We start from the raw sequence: 16,133 nt of genomic DNA on the forward strand, positions 1-16,133 counted from the left end.
CTAACATACCGACAACATATTGGCAACCCTTTTAGCACTGCAGAGTGCTGCGGTGAAACAAAGCCTCTTCGTTGCTTCTCCAGCACATCATTTAGTGTCCTAATATTTTGTTGTTTACTCTCCCTTCTAAAAAGCTACTAAATGCAGTGCCGCTTGTTGCATGTGAGGGCAAGGGTTCCTTCTAACTATATACACCAAGAAGGTTCCTCACGTCCCTTTAGTCCCTGGGGGCTTCTTAACATTAGCAACAATGTCCAGCAGTTCCCAGTCTCCACCCAAGCCCCCTTGCTACTGCTTCCTCTTCCTCTTTTATATCCTGCTTAAGTGCAGCCTCCTGGCAAGGGTATCACCTGGCAGGCGTGCTGAGTCAGGTTGTAGTGCTTGCACCTGACATTCCCTTATTAGGAAGGGAATTGATCCTGCAGCCAGTGGGATGGAACCTGATTCCTAGCTATTTGGAATATCCTTGTAGACTTCATGTCATTTTCAATCTTGCCAGAGCTGGGTTGAGCTCATTCATTAAGAATAGTGGCCTGATGAAGCCCTAAGAAACAGCAAAGCAACCTAGGCGTGTTGTTGCCGCTCCTTTGGTTTGCACTGCAGCTAGTCTTGAGCCCATGCCGTCTACTGCGTGTTTTCTTTTGGAAACGCTTCTCTGCATCATGAGCCGGTGACGGTGTCATTCTAAAGAGAGATTTGTACTTTCAAGGACTGTCAGGCCACTGTTCAACTGGTGCGGACGTCATGTATGCATGGTGGCAAAACCATTTATTTTGTGTATCACTTATGGTTGTAAGCGGAACTGTATAAGAAGACAGTAGTCTCAAGTGTGATTTGTACAGCGTGACAGATTGTTCTGGTTATTTGTTTGCACAGCTGGGATGGACCCTAGCTGCCAGTATCCTCTAGGCTCAGATCAGGTTCTCTGACAACACCATTCCCCTCTTCCTCCTCGAGGAGTTCTTCTGCAATGGCACTACAGATTGTGTGGGTCTTTGTCCTGGATTCTACAGCTTTGCCCTGAGTCTGGATATCTTCTAGAAGGGGAGTAGTTGCATTAGCCTGTATCAGCGACAACACTCACACACCTCGCTGTGTCATCTGACTAAAGGACATTCATTCAGTTGCCTTGTCTCCACAGAGGGGTTGGCATTGGGCTTCATGCCCCTTGGAAGGGCAAGTATAAAGCTAAAAAGTGAATTCTAAGGTTGTTCAAAAGCCGGATCTCTTTCTATAAGATTAAAACTCTCTGCCGTTTAATCTCCCAGGGGGCAAGAGAAGATTCTGCATTCAGATAACTGTGAGGTCTGCCATTTAGTCTTTTGCTTGTCCTTGCCATGAGGTGATTAGGGGATGGGCCGTATTAGCCAGAAGACTGAGCCTGATCTCTTCCCAGGAATAGTCTGGGATTTGAACGTAACCCTCCCAGTGCCATTCAAGTATCCCACAACACAATTTGATGAAGCAGGCCGTTTTTCTACAGAGGCGTGTGCCGCACAAACCAGTGTTAGTCAAACTCCCCAGTAGTTTTTGTTATCCTCTATGTGGATTTCTTAATCATGCGGCATGTCCCCTTTCCATTTTGTTTTATATCTGCTGTGGCATTTAAAAAAAGATAATTGAAAGTAACACACTGCCGAACAGATGACTCTGGATCCAGCCTCGCAAGACGTGGCTGGCCTTGCCAAGAAGATGTGTTACTTCAAGTAACAGGCACAAGCAGGGAAGTGACTTGAAGACTAAAAGCCTGGAAAACGTTGTAAGAAGAACGCAGGTCTTCCGAGATCATTCTGGGACAGCCTGTTTCTGCTGTGTGGCAGATAACGAGTGGAATAAAAAAGCTCCAGATCTTCTGATCTGGCTCATCCTGGCTTCTTTTATCATGCTCGTCTAGCTCTTGCTTTTTTATCTCGATTCTTAATTTTTGTACCTCATGGTTTTTTGTGGGTTTTTTTTGATCAGTGTTCATCCTGGCTTCTTTTATCATGCTCGTCTACCTCTTGCTTTTTTTAATCTTGATTCTTAATTTTTGCACCTCAGGGTTTTTGGGTTTTTTTTGATCAGTGTCCTTTGATTTAGACTACTGTACGCTTTTTTTAACCTTACCTCTCGGAGCTGTGCTTTGAGAGCTACGGCTTAATTTTGGATTTGCTCCCATGGTCAGGAGCTTATTCGGTTTGCCCGTACATTGGGGGTTCATTAGAGGACTGAAATACTGGATTTTCAAAAGATGATGATGTCCTTCTGGGTTTGCTTTTGCTGTTAATGGGGTTTGAAAGGTTTTGGTTATTAAAGCCTGAGAGAAGAAGGAAGGATGTATGGTGGAGTGTCCCCTACAAACTGATGTCCATAGTGCAGATAATCTATACTGGGGTCCTCCCCAGCCTTTTTGAGTCTGTAGACACATTTGGAATTCTGGCACAGTGTGGTGGGTGCAGCGACAAAATGGCTGCTGCAGGAGGTGGGACCAGCCACAAAATGATTGCCACAGCTTAAGAAACACAGTGCAGACCCTTGTGCCATGGTGGCAGCTGCTGCCAAAGCCACATTTAAAAAAAAAAAATTGCACAGCCAATCAGAAGCCTTGCTGGGCAAAAGCCCTGCCTGGCCCCACCCACTTCCTAAAAACACTTGGCAGGCGGCAGAAAAGGTGTTGGTGAGCGCCACAGCACTCCTGAGCATCACGTTGGGGACCCCTGACCTATACAAAGGGTTCTTGTTCTGTACAAAGGGTTTCTGAAGTATCTTCTGAGACGTGTAGTGACTGGCCTAAAGTCATTCCGTGATCTTCGTGCCTGAGTGAGGATTCGAACAAGGGTCGTCGCCCTGCCCCCCGCCCTAGTCTGGCACTCTGAGCACAATGCCACCCTCAAAGTGTGCTTGAACTGTTTTACAGCTGTACGTGGGAGGAAACGCTGCTCTTATTGGCCAGAAAATCGCGATGAATCCAGACCTGAAGGTAAGAGCATCATGTGCCAGACTCCCCTGCTTTGCCTAACAGTGAGCCCTGTGTCTCATCCTTTCACTGGAACATCACACCTAAGGCTTTTAACGACAACCAGTTGGCCTCCCCTTGTTATTCAGTACATGTCCAGATGCGCTCATGGTCCAGTCCTAAGCAGAGTTACACCCTTCTAAGCCCACAGAAAGGCTTGATGCTGCTTAGGATCACACTGTGAGTTTCCCAGTTAATCTCCTGCTGGTATTGCATACCTCTCCTAGTGGTGCTTGTAGCCATTCCATGAGATTCTAGTACCAAGCCCTGCCCCCCCCCCCAATTATTATGCTTTCATAAAGTTGAGAGAGACAGGCAACCAAGAAGGTAATGGGTTGTATCACTCAGTCCTGCCAAGTGTGCAGACTTCCTCATAGAATCATAGAGTTGGAAGGGGCCATACAAGCCATCTAGCGAGAGAGAGAGAGAGAGAAAGATTGGATTTATACTCCACCCTTCACTACCCAAAGGAGTGTCAGAGCGGCTTACAATCCCTTTCCCTTCCCCTTCCCACAACAGCTGAGTTAGTGTGAGCTGGCTCATAGTTTTTTACCTTCTGGCTCACAAATTTTTATCTTCACTCAGGAAGGGATGGCTCCAGAGCAAACTAATTTATGCAGTTGCCAAATTGCTTGCTCACAACATTAATGCCAGTAGCTCACAAGGTAGAATTTTTGCTCACAAGACTCCACAGCTTAGAGGGAGCACTGCCTGTGAGGTAAGCGGGGCTGAGAGAGCTCTCTTGAGAACTGCTCTTTCGAGAACAGCTCTGAAAGAACTTGTGACTGACCCAAGGTCACACCAGCAGCTGCATGTGGAGGGGTGGAGAATCAAACCTGGTTCTCCCAGATTAGACCCCCTACACCAAACTGGTCCAATAAACTGGTACAACCTCCTGCTCAGTGCAGGTTCAGCCTAGAGCATCTCTGACAAGTGTTTGTCCAGCCGCTGCTTAAAGACTGCCAATGAGGGGGAGCTTATCCTAGGCAGCCGATTCCACTGCTGAACTACACTTATGTTAGGGGGGGGGATCCTAATATCCAGCCGGTACCTTTCCTCCGGTAATTTAAAACCATTATTGTGAGTCCTGTCCTCTGCTGCCAACAGGAACAACTTCCTGCCCTCCTCCAGTGTAAGGAATCTATTGGGAGTCACAGTCTTGCTCCTCCATTACTTTAAATCCAGGGGAGGAAGGAGTCGTGCTTTGGGGATCCAACATAATCAGTTGTGCACCCCCACTGCTGTTCTGCAAGCCCCCAGTTTCATAAAAACTCTGCACTTCTTCATTTTGTATTACAAAGGAAGTGTTAATGCTTGAAAGTAAGCCAGGGGGTTTGAAATAAAGTAATGCAAGTGTCTCAGTTCCCTGGACAGGAGAAAAATGCCTTCTAAACAAGTTGTGTACAAAGGAGGAGGGAAAATATCAGTTCAAATCTTGCTGCTTGACAATGTACAGATAACAGTTTTAAGGTGTGTGGCTGCTGAACTCAGTTGATTTTTTTAAAAAAAATACTTTGTGCTGAAATGTCCCTTTGGAATTGCTTTGGGAATCTCCAAGAGCCTGTAATTGGTGGGTATTTTAACGGAACTGTTCCGAATTTGCAGCTGAGGTATGCTGTGCCTGCTGACGGTCGTGTGCTGGAGCAACAAGCAAATAAATTGGAATCTGCTCTAGACTGGCTGTTGTTGGAGAGAAGTAGCTTCACCACGGACTGGTCTGAGGCGCTCACCGTCAGCTACTGTTTTGTTGGTTTTGTAGGTTATGTTGTGCGGCCCGATTGGTCCTAAACTCCACGAGCTGCTGGACGAAAACGTAATTGTCCCTCCAGAGTCCATGCAAGAGTTGGACGAATTTCATCTCATACTGGAGTATCGAGCAGGTATGCTTTCACTAGAAGGTGCACAGGGCCTGTTTCTGTGTTCGTTTCAGCATCCGTTTGGTTGCATATCAGTTACTGGTACAGGGGAAGAGACGGGAAAGCCTCCTGTTATCAGAAGCCTGCTGGGTGGCCAGTATCTCTTTGCATCAGCTCCCTGTTGGTAATACCCTTAAAGCCCTAAAAGCATTAAATGGTCTGGGACCTTCATCCCTAGCGGACCACCTCTTCCAGTATGTCCTCCCCAAAAAAAATTTGTGTGGTGCAGCCTGCTTGTGCCGCCTGGCCCCTCGGATATTCGCCTGGCATCTACCAGGATGAGAGCCTTCTTTATGTGGAATCAGCTGTCAGATGGTAGGTAGGCCCTGCAGGATTTTATCTAAATTCCGCAGGACCTGCAAAGCAGAGCTCTTCCATTTAGTTTCTCATTAGTCAGGTCTGTTTATGTGGGCTGCCTTTTAGTTTTATTTGTATTATGTTTTTAATTGATGACTGTTAATATTTTAGCTGTTGTGATCCTCCTCGAGACCACGGCAGCGAGAGGCAGCCTATAAACATAATAAACATAATTTATTTGATTTGATTTATTTTTTTTATTTTTATCCCACCCATTTCGGCCTAGGCCAGAATAATAATAATAATACACAGAGAATACTGGCCTATTTTACATCAGGGACAAAGATTATAAAGAGCCAGTTTGGTGTAGTGGTTAAGTGTGTGGATTCTAATCTGGGAGAACCGGGTTTCATTCCCCACTCCTCCACTTGCACCTGCTGGATGACCTTGGGCAAGTCGTAGTTCTGGCACAGCTGTTCTTGAAAAAGAGCAGTTTCTCTCAGAGCTCTCTCAGCCTCACCTATGTCACAGGGTATCTGTTGTGGGGAAAGGAAGGGAAAGGAGCTAGTAAGCTGCTCTGAGACTCCTTTGGGTAGTGAAGGGCGGGGTATAAATCCAATCTCTTCCCTTCTCTTTCTTCTTCATTATGTATTATGTATGTACTTTCAGCCCTTGAAAGTTGAGTGCTGATTCAGAAAGCGGAGTCTAAAAACAACACGTGCAGAATAGAACATGTGTGAACGGTGGGTGTGCTTTTAAGTGGCTGAGATTCCTTTTGTTACGAATGGAAGTGGCAACTGGGAAAACACTGGGCGTATGCTTCCGTGTTTGTTAAAATTAAACTTGGTGAACCCTACGTAAACAACCGTCAGTTGAGAATAGTATTATGTGTTTGTCATCAGGTTGCATTTGTAGAATCAACTGTCTGGTTAGTTTTCAGTGCAGTCCTAATCAGAGTCACACCCTTCTAAGCACACTTACCTTCAGTGGGCGTGGAGAGGTGTGCCTCTGTTTAGGATTGGGTGTGTTTGTCTGTTTAAAGTTGCCCCAACAGGAAGGTATCCCTGGTGAAGAGTAAAGGTATTTAATGGAAACAGTTGAAGAGAGAGCAGGTTGGCACCATCTCAGAAGAAGCATTTCCCCCTTCGATAGGAGGGAATGCCTCTTCCGCAACAGCTAAACTTGGATGTTTCTTAAACAGGAGCTGAATACTGAAATGTGAATGAGTTAAGGTATTAAGGTAGGCCAAGAGCATGTTCTTTAAAAGTTGGACATGATACAGGAAAAGCTGGTGTTGGACCACACCCCTTTGCCACCTGTCACTCAGCCTTTGGATGGCTTTGTGGTGCAACCGAGATCAGTACTTCCTGTATAAGTCAGGAAGAGGCCTGCTTGAAAAGCGTTGGTTCTTATCAAGCATTCCACAGTAAGAACTTACTTAAAACTGAAGATTCGGTTATATTGTTTTAGCGTATAAGAAGACCCCTGCTGGATCAGACCAGTCGTCCATTTAGTCCAGCATCTTGTCTTACACAGTGGCCAACCAGTTCCTCTGGAGGGCCAACAAAAGGGCACAGAGGCCGAGGCCTTCATTAGAACATTAGAAGAGCCCTGCTGGATCAGACCAGGGGTCCATCTAGTCCAGCATCTTGTCTCACACAGTGGCCAACCAGTTCCTCTGGAAGACCAACAACAGGGCATAGAGGCTGAGGCCTTCATAAGAACATCAGAAGAGCCCTGCTGGATCAGACCAGTGGTCCATCTAGTCCGGCATCCTGTCTCATACAGTGGACAACCAGTTCCTCTGGAGGGCCAACAACAGGGCATGGAGCCTGAGGCCTTCCCCTGGTGTTGCCTTCTTGCTCCAGGATTCAGAGGCTTAGTGTCTCTGAACGTGGAGGTTCCCCTCAGTCACCATGGCTAGCGGCCCTTGATAGACTTATCCTCCGTGAATCTATCTAATCCCCTTTTAAAGCTGTTTATTCCTGTGGCCATCCCTACAATCTCTGGCAGCGAATTCCACATTTTGATCGCTCTCCGTTTTCTGTTTAACGTTGTCGTCTGTCATGTTTATAAATTGGGGAGCTGATTTGAGGCTGTTTAGCCGAGTTGTTTAGCTGGTGCTGTTTGAGGCCGAAGTGCCACAGCCGCCATGACTTCTGGCAGGGCTCCATGCGCTTGGAGAGAGGTCTGAGAACGTTTATGTTGTTAGAAGGCTCCTACTGAAACGGGCTGTAAAATCGGCCTTTGTTACAACAACTGAAAGGATCCTTGTGGCTCCTTAAAGGCTAGCAGATTTATTGTCGCTTAAACTTTTGTGGGCCAGAGTGCACTTCATCAGCTTCACGGCAGGCCACCGATGGGCTCTAGCCCATGAAAGTTTACGCTACCATAAATCTACTAGTCTTTAAGTGCCAGGAGGCTCTTTTGTGTGTCTGCAGCAGCAGACTGACACGGCTGGCTGTCCCGGTGGAATTTAGAAAGACTCGCTGCCCTGTTGGCTTCTCCTTTAGAATTTCAATGTCTAGATTTGATTTGAGACACCAGCGCAAACTCACAGGGCAGCTGCAGTTTTCCTTTGGTGGACAAAAAAAATGCAGCATTTCAGCTGGTGCTCAAAGGCTGCCTCCTCCGGTGTGGTAGCGTTTTAGAAGTGAATGATTTTGCTGCTCTTTTCAGGGCAGCTGCAGTTTTCCTTTGGTGGACAAAAAAAATGCAGCATTTCAGCTGGTGCTCAAAGGCTGCCTCCTCCGGTGTGGTAGCGTTTTAGAAGTGACTGATTTTGCTGCTCTTTTCCATAAGGGGGTCGAGAATCACCACACGGCTATTTTGGAGGCTGTTGTGGCTAGACTGCTAGTTGGGGCCAGCTATCAGGAGCACGTGACCCCGGTATTGCAGCAATTACACTGGCTACTGATCCACTCCTGAGGCCAATTCAAGGTGTTCCTTTTGACTTTTAAAGCCCTTCGGTCATCATCATGGGACCTACTGCAACTGCAGTTTGGTGTCGTAGTTAAGTCCGTGGACTCTAATCTGGGAGAACCAGGTTTGATTCCCCCCACTCCTCCTCTTGCATCTGCTGGATGACCGTGGGCAAGCCATAGTTCTCACAGAGCTCACAGGGTGTTTGTTGTGGGGAGGGGAAGGGAAAGGAGTTTGTAAGCCGCTCTGAGACACCTTTGGGTAGTGAAGGGTGGGGTAGAAATCCAATCTCTTCTCTTCTTCTTTGTTTCGGTGTGCAGTTTTCAAAGTCAAGAATTTTTAAAAATACTCATTTAGTTGTGCCTGTGACTAGGTAGCAAGCCCTCTGTGTGAAACCACAGTATGTATTTCAGGCTTTGATTTGTATCTCAAGAATTTATCTTTAAGTTGTTGGTAGCAGCAGCTGCCAGCCGTGTAGATAATCTGATTGTTCTGCTGGCTTCTAGGAAGTGTTGGTTTCTAGATGAAGACTTTAAGCTGTGTTAAAATGGTCACCCTTCGGCTACCACCTGAGGCCTAAGGTGTATTTCAGTAAGTACACTGGACACAAATTTGTTAAACACCTGTTGGCATGAAAGCGTGTCAGCACTTGGGGTCTTGTTGACACGTGTGCTTGAAACTTAATCATGCCATAGCAAGCCTTGCTGTTGGACACTAGGATAAAACACGCATCCAAACACAGAATACACCTCCTTATTGATTTATCTCTCGCTTCCCTATTTACGTTATTTATAGCCTGCCTTTCTCGCTGGGACTCTGGGTGGATCACACAGAGTGAGTCAATGCGATCAGCAGTATGGGACATTCAGTAAACAATGAAATGGGATTTGGGTTGTCAAATCAGCCAGGAATCTAGAGAACAGAACTGAAGCAAAGCATGAGTGTTAACATGGCCCATTAAACGATGCAAAATTACACAGCTGGATCCAGCTTAGAGCAAACTATTCACAGTAGTAGAAGACCACAGTCCCTAAACATCTGTCCAAGTAAGTTTGTGAATCATTTTTGTACAGTGCTACCCTGTTGCCTGCATAGAAAAGCCCTCTTGAGTAATTCGATTTTGCGGAGCGGATTCAAGTTCTGTTTGAGGTCACGAGGAGTCCACAGATTGGGGTGCAAGGCCATAGAATGAAGGGTCCTTGAGGGCAGAAGTTGAGCGGCATGGTACAGAAATAACCTCCTGGTACTGTGGATTCTTTTCAGTTGTGCCAAACCTTGTGATTTACAGTGGTATTTTGAGTAAGGTGAAGGGTGGAGTGAAGTCCCCATCCATAAAGGGTGCCTTTGCTTAGAAGGGAACTGAATAGAGGCGGCGGGGGGGGGGGGATAGAACCTGGAAGAGCACCCAGACCTACTTCATTATTCTTGAGATGAAGAAGAAAATAATAAGTTTTTATACCCCACTTTTCTTTACTGTAAGGAGTCTCAGAGCAGCTTACAATCCCCTTTCCCTTCCTTTCCCCACAGCAGGCACCTTGTGAGGGGAGGTGGGGTTGAAAGTCCTGAAAGTACTGTGACTGGCCCAAGGTCACCCAGCAGGCTGCATGTGGGGGAGTGGGGAACCAAACCCGGTTCCCCAGACTAGAGTCCGTGGCTCTCCACCACGATACCACACTGAAGGTGACCATGAGATGGTCAAAAGCTGTGTGTAACAGCGAAGCCTCTTTGTAGGGAATCCTGTATTATTTTGTGAATTTAGGTAACGTCCGTGTGGAAATGATGAAATTCAGATTTTAAATTTGAGGCGTTGTGTGTGTGTGTGTGTGTGTGTGTGTGTGTGTGGTTCTTTCCACAGGAGAAGAGTGGGGGCCGCTGAGAGCCCCAAATGCCAACCGCTTCATCTTCTCCCACGACCTGTCCAACGGGGCCATGAACATGCTGGAAGTGTTTGTGTCCAGTCTGGAAGAGTTTCAGCCGGACCTGGTTGTGCTGTCCGGTCTGCATATGATAGAGGGGCAGAACAAGGAGGTGCGTCAGAAAAGGCTCCTGGAGGTAAGGGCCTGGATTTTGGTTTGTTTGCTGAACAGTAGATCCACGGCGCAGTGTGTATTTTGGGAGGGGGGTGTTGGGGGGGGATTACAGTTGCGAGCGAGCGATTTGGCTGCTGCCTAAATTAGTGTGCTCTGGAGCCGTCCTTCCTGATCTAAGACAAAAATGTGTGAGCCGGAGGGTAAACAACTGTGAGCTAGCTCACACTAGCTCAGCTTAGGGGGAACACTGCTTGTGAGAGAGGGTGGTTGGTGCCACCATCTGCTGGGCGGCAGCAAGCTGCCCCCGCTGCCCAGATGATTGGCAGCTGGCTGAGTTTTTCCTGTGCAGGACATGGGAGGAGAAAGCCCACCCACCTTGGTGGGTCCCGGGGAAAATTCCAGTGAGGCACCATGTTGGGGAGCACTGTTCTAGTGGGTCCCAGAAGCCTGTGCACATCTCTGGCGTTTTGTATCTGGTGTAGAGAGAGCCCTTTGATACAGAACATGATTAGTGGAAGCAGTCGATTGACAGGACACTTAGCTCACAGGTCCCAGTAATGCTGTAATCTTCTGACTGGCCACTTTCCTAGCAGTCTGAGTTACGCTTCTACTTTACATCATCCCTAGGTTATGCAACTGGTTTGTACTGTAACTTCGACTCAGCTATGAATTCTGCCCATTACTTGTAGTATGTATCACACAAAACGTATCGGTTACATGAAGCATCTCATAACTGAACGAAAGGCACACGTTGGGATTATCAAACACTGATTTGCTTTAGCCATGCTAGGCATGGGCTGCGTGATCTTGTCATCATTCTGCTCTACAGTGGGCTTTTTGTACCCATCTTGCAACCTGTAGGCTGTGCTTGCCTAACTAGGACATGCAGAAATCTTCTAACCACATCTCTGTTACAGCGGAGGATGTGTCAGTTGCAATTCCACCCATCCCCACTCTAAAAACAACATTTTTAAAAGGAGGTTGCTCTGCCATAGTTGTGTGTGTGTGTGGGGGGGGAGAGCAAGAAATCGTGTTCATCCACAGCTTTAGTTTTTTCTTTTGGGAGTTTCCCCTGCCCCCCCACCATTCCTTTCCTTCACATCTTCTTTCTGGCTAGGACAAACAGCCCTGTGTGATTGGTGGCTGATTTGGAAGGGGCATGCACACTCTGCAACCTGTTTTGGGGTGAGGGGATATTGACTGCCAGGCTTGAGCAGTAGGCTATTCCAGAACTAGTTTGGTGCAAATCTGGAAAGATGTATGCTTGTGGCGAGGCTGGAGAGGAGGATTCTGCGTTCTTTGCCTTGTGCTGTTATTGTGAATGTCTTCCTGTGCTTTCTGCAGGCAGTGGCTGCCATCTCTGACATTCCCACGGATGTCCCCGTGCACCTGGAGCTGGCCAGTATGACCGACCCAGACCTTATGAGTGAGATAATTCATCAGGTAAACAAAAACGCAAGGTGTCCTTCTGTTGCTCAGACTTCCGGGAAATGGAACGTCTTCCCTGATTCCTCCCCCAAGTGAGAGTGGATGTGCACCTTTTCTTCTTGGATGCACTCAGTAGGGTAAAGGGGGACATATGGTGGTGAGGCACAGGTAGCTAGCCAGCCAGCCAGGGTTGCATTTCTCCAAACCATTTCACGTCAAAGAAAGTACTTACCTAGAGGGGTGTTCAAATCAAGCCTGAACTCTCCCTAGAAGGCGGCTAAAGTGACTAAACTGAGGCTGTTGTACTTTGGTCACATTATGAGCAGACAAGAGTCACTGGAAAAGACAACGATGCTAGGGAAAGTTGAAGGGAGCAGGAAAAGAGGAAGACCCAGCATGAGATGGACTGATTCAATCAAGGAAGCCACAAGGGCCCTCAGTTTGCAAGACTTGAGCAAGGCTGTTCACGATAGGACATTCCGGAGGTTATTAGACTTGATGGGACTTCACACACACACGGGGGTGCCTGGTGAGCCAATAGTGAGGTCCTGCACATTTTGCTTCTGGGCTGATAAGGTGGAGACAAACCACCGCTCCAAAATGCCAATTTTGAGCCAGAATCCAAGTCTAAATGGGGACTGCAGTGGAGTCCAGCTATTGGTGGCTCCTTCTTGGTTGCTTTTTGCCCTTGCGCTTCTCAGTGAGCTCTAGGTTCAAGAGGCAAGATGCTGTCATGATCTCCAGAGTACCATTAGTGCTTTATATACACCCATAGGATTTCTGAGCCCTGTAACACTGAAGCTTATTCCCTTTGGGCATGAGCAGAAATAGCTAGTCCCTGTCCTCTTTGAGAGCAGAACAACCAGTGTCTGGCAATGTATCACTGAGGTTCCCATCTAGGGGAGTAGAATGCTTAGATTATCTTATTGATGTGACCCACCTTCTCCCAAGAGAGATTGCAGGTACACACTTCTCTCCCCTTGAGGTGCAGCCGTCAGGGGTTTAAGTGTGAATGTACCGCTAGCTTTTGCATGCCCTAGGTTACATACTTCTGCCTGTATCTTGACCTTCTGAAATTCGGCCCCCCTCAGAAAGCCAACCTGTCACACTCTCTCTGTCTGTTAGCAGGTCTTTCCTCTCGTGGATTCGATCGGCTTGAATGAACAGGAGCTGCTCTTCCTCACACAGGCAGCCACCGGGCCCCACGCCTCGTTGACATCCTGGAACGGAATCCCAGACGTGGGAGTCGTCAGCGACATCCTCTTCTGGATCCTGAAGGAGCACGGAAGGACTCCGACGAAGGCCTCGGATATGACCCGGATCCATTTCCACACTTTGGCCTATCACATCCTAGCTACTGTGGACGGCTACTGGGCCAACCAGGTTGCGGCCGTTGCCGCAGGCGCCAGAGTGGCGGGCACACAGGCCTGCGCCACGGAAACCATCGACACAAGCAGAGTCTTCCTTAAAGCCCCACGGGAGTTTGCCACTTCCCGGATAGGGGAATCTTCTACAGTCTCCTTGAATCCTAGCGAACCCGTGTCCGAGTGGCACAGGGATGGCATTTCGTTCCACTACACTCCAGTCCTGGTGTGCAGAGATCCGCTGCGGACCGTTGGCCTCGGCGACGCCATTTCTGCGGAAGGACTCCTCTATTCCGAATTCTCTTCTCAATAACCTGTGTGAATCTCCCCATAGCAGTCTGAGCTGTGCCATGCAGATGTGGGCTGGAACTCAGCACTTCATGGAAGAACCAAAGATTAAGTTGGGTCCAGTCTAGCAGCCTGGTGGGATCATGGGGATGCTTGACAGCGAGGCAGTTAAATATCGGGATCGCCTCCCCACCCCCCAGAATGGCAGCTTGAAACCAAAGCAGCTGCTGCTTTAAGTCGATGGCGTGCAATGACTTTAAAAGCTGCACACCGAGACGTGTGCGCTATGCCCAGTCATCCCAGGAAGTCTGTTAGTCCATTACAACTGTCTTGTTTCAGGGAAGGCAAAAGGCAGCTGCGTTGCTTCTTTGCGTTGCGACATTCCTCCTGTGGCAAGAGCCGGCCTCCCCCTTCACCTAGCATCCCACCAAACGAGCAGTCCTAAAACGCGTCCTGTTGGCCCCGCAAGTCGGGAGGTACCTCAAAAGCTTCACTGAGAGAAAAAGTGGCATTTCCACCAAAAGGACCGTTGGGAACTGCGCCTGGACATCCACAAAGCAGCCAAAGTCAGCTAGGTTTTGCGTGAGAGACTTGATCGTATGTACTTCCGTAGCTGGCGTTTGCAAACGTCTACCTTTTGACTTTTGTTTTAGAGCTACAGGCAGACAAAACCTATTAGGTGCTGCGTCGATACGAGGCAGTAACTGGAGGTTGTCAAAAAAGAAAAGAAAAGGAGAGCCGTCGTTTAATTTTACTCAGCAGCTTGTTTAACACGGGGAAGGGGGAAACCTAGTCTGGGTCAAGTGCCAAAGAATCCGAACGCATTCCAAAAGCACCAAGAGAACTCCTTTTTTTTTGTTCCAGATAAATGCCAACCTTTCCAGCTGGGGGAAAATAAAATAACTGACTTACTCTTCCATTCCTGGCTTCCTCTATTGGCGTGGGAGTCCGGAGGTCACATGGCCTGCAGGCAAACATTTCTCCAGAGCTCAGGAAATTGCCTCTGGCCATTGTGTACAGATCTTTGCTGTTTTTTCTCTTGCATTCCACTTCTCTCTCTCTCTCTCTCTGTTGCTGCAACGCTGCAGATGTCTATAGAAATTGGAAGGACCTGTAGCAGACTTCAGGCTGCACACTCTGACTTACACTCCCCGCTCCGACATGATACTCACTACCTGGCCTTGGGGGACCACCTCCTTTCGCTCAGCCCAACCCTCCCTCATGGGTTGTAGTGAACTTATAGCTTTCTAAGCTCTGGTCCAAGCCCCGGCAAGATTAAAACGTAACAGCTGGCGAGACAGAGTGGTAGGGGACTGTGATGGGAAGAGATCAGGATGGGATTGGTATTCCTGGATTTGAAGACGGTCCCTTTGGCTGTTACCTTCTTTTTTCTTTTTCTTTTTTGCCTGGAAGACAAGTTACCACAAACTCCTTCAGATTCAAGGAATATCAAGAAATTTATTGTGGACTCCGATCCGCAAGTTTGGTTTGTGAGAGACATTCCCTCTCATCGGCTGGGGAGAACCAGACGTTTTGCACTGGAAGCTTCGGCTGTGCTCCTTGCGAAGGGTGATTAAAGGTATCCGAGTTTGGACAACTGTGGGACCATGCAAGACCAAAGTCTGACAGAGTTTTTGCCGCAGCGTTAGATATGACGGGCCTCAAAGGCTTCTGCGTTAGTGGGTTCTCTTGGCAAAAAGGTCGGGATCTGAGGCTTCAGGGCCCAGTGAAACATTTCAGGGACAATGACCACAGAAGCGCTTTAGCGGGAGCTCAGAGAGCTGCTTCCTTTCATTTCCTATTTGTCATTTTACTCCAACGAATGACCGGCTGCCGGTCCTGAATGCCGGAAGGCTTATGGCGGTAGGACTAGCAGGAACCTTGCGGCTATGGAAGGGTGGGAGAAGAGAGTGTCCAAAATGCTCGTTTCCTTCACCATTTACTCCTAGAAAAACCAGGTCCTTCCAAATGGCCCCGACCCCAACAAAAGCCATTTGGGAGGAGGAGGAAGAAAGGGGTGGCATTCTGTTTATTTCAACTGGATATAGTTTGCAACCCTCTGGCAGTTCCGCTGCTCAGCATCAAGTCGGTGATTCTCTTCCCCACCCCACCCCCTGCTTTAGCTGACCCGACCTGCCAACTTGTTTTTTGAGAGGGCCCCCCCAGGCTATATAGGTAAAGGGCTGCAGTAGACATGGTGCTTATGATGGTGTCTTCAAAGTAGCAGCAATTCTCAAGCGGAGAGGAGGCAGAGGGGTGCTGAACTCGTCTCAGTCTCGGGGTGGGTGAGGTGGGAAGCCAGCAGAGCCCACCACCCCTCCCCTGTGCAGGTGAAAGCAGCGATTTGCATCTGACTGCTGTACTGAAGATGTCTTCAAGACACCTCTGTTTGGGACAGGTGCAGAGTTGGCTTTTTATTCTCACGTGCAGCGCCTCACTCTTCCATAAAGGAAAAAAATACATCTCAATCAGAAGAAGGATCATGTAAACGAGGGCCAGTATTTTGGAGGCCAGGCTGCTTATAGATCTTGGCCGAACAAGGACCGAAAGGGTGAGAAGGAAGTCTAATGAACGGCCAATATTAAAAATCTAGTTAGAACTTACAATATACAAAAATGCAAGTATTTATTAGAAAGACAGTTAAAAACATACATAAGGGCCCAATGGAAGCCTCGTAAAAAAGTATAGCCTAAACACAAGGGCCAAGACACACGACCTGACGCGTTTCTGCCCTATTGGGGCCTTCTTCAGAGGTCAGACAATGTTGAGGTACACGTAACTTTAATACATATTACAATAAGATAACCAATAAGTGAATATTGGACCAAGAAAAGGAAGGTTAAGCAGCAAGATCTAAAGACACAAGACAAAGATGTTTGTGAGGCCTCAAAAG

General features: G+C 47.8%; 1 protein-coding gene across 1 annotated transcript in view; it reads left to right on the forward strand.

Moving 5' to 3' along the window:
- ADPGK (ADP-dependent glucokinase) overlaps positions 1 to 14,308 on the forward strand; it is a 19,511-nt gene extending 5,203 nt beyond the window's left edge. The window contains exons 4-8 of the mRNA XM_015418967.1: positions 2,897 to 2,959; positions 4,755 to 4,875; positions 9,986 to 10,182; positions 11,505 to 11,603; positions 12,717 to 14,308. Of these exons, the coding sequence (XP_015274453.1) occupies positions 2,897 to 2,959; positions 4,755 to 4,875; positions 9,986 to 10,182; positions 11,505 to 11,603; positions 12,717 to 13,265 (1,029 nt within the window). The 3' untranslated portion in view covers positions 13,266 to 14,308. The remainder of the gene's footprint in view (positions 1 to 2,896; positions 2,960 to 4,754; positions 4,876 to 9,985; positions 10,183 to 11,504; positions 11,604 to 12,716) is intronic.
- Positions 14,309 to 16,133: the final 1,825 nt, after the last annotated feature.

This window comes from Gekko japonicus, unplaced genomic scaffold (assembly GCF_001447785.1).
Source record: "Gekko japonicus isolate JY-2015 unplaced genomic scaffold, Gekko_japonicus_V1.1 scaffold2933, whole genome shotgun sequence".
Lineage (NCBI taxonomy): Eukaryota > Metazoa > Chordata > Lepidosauria > Squamata > Gekkonidae > Gekko > Gekko japonicus.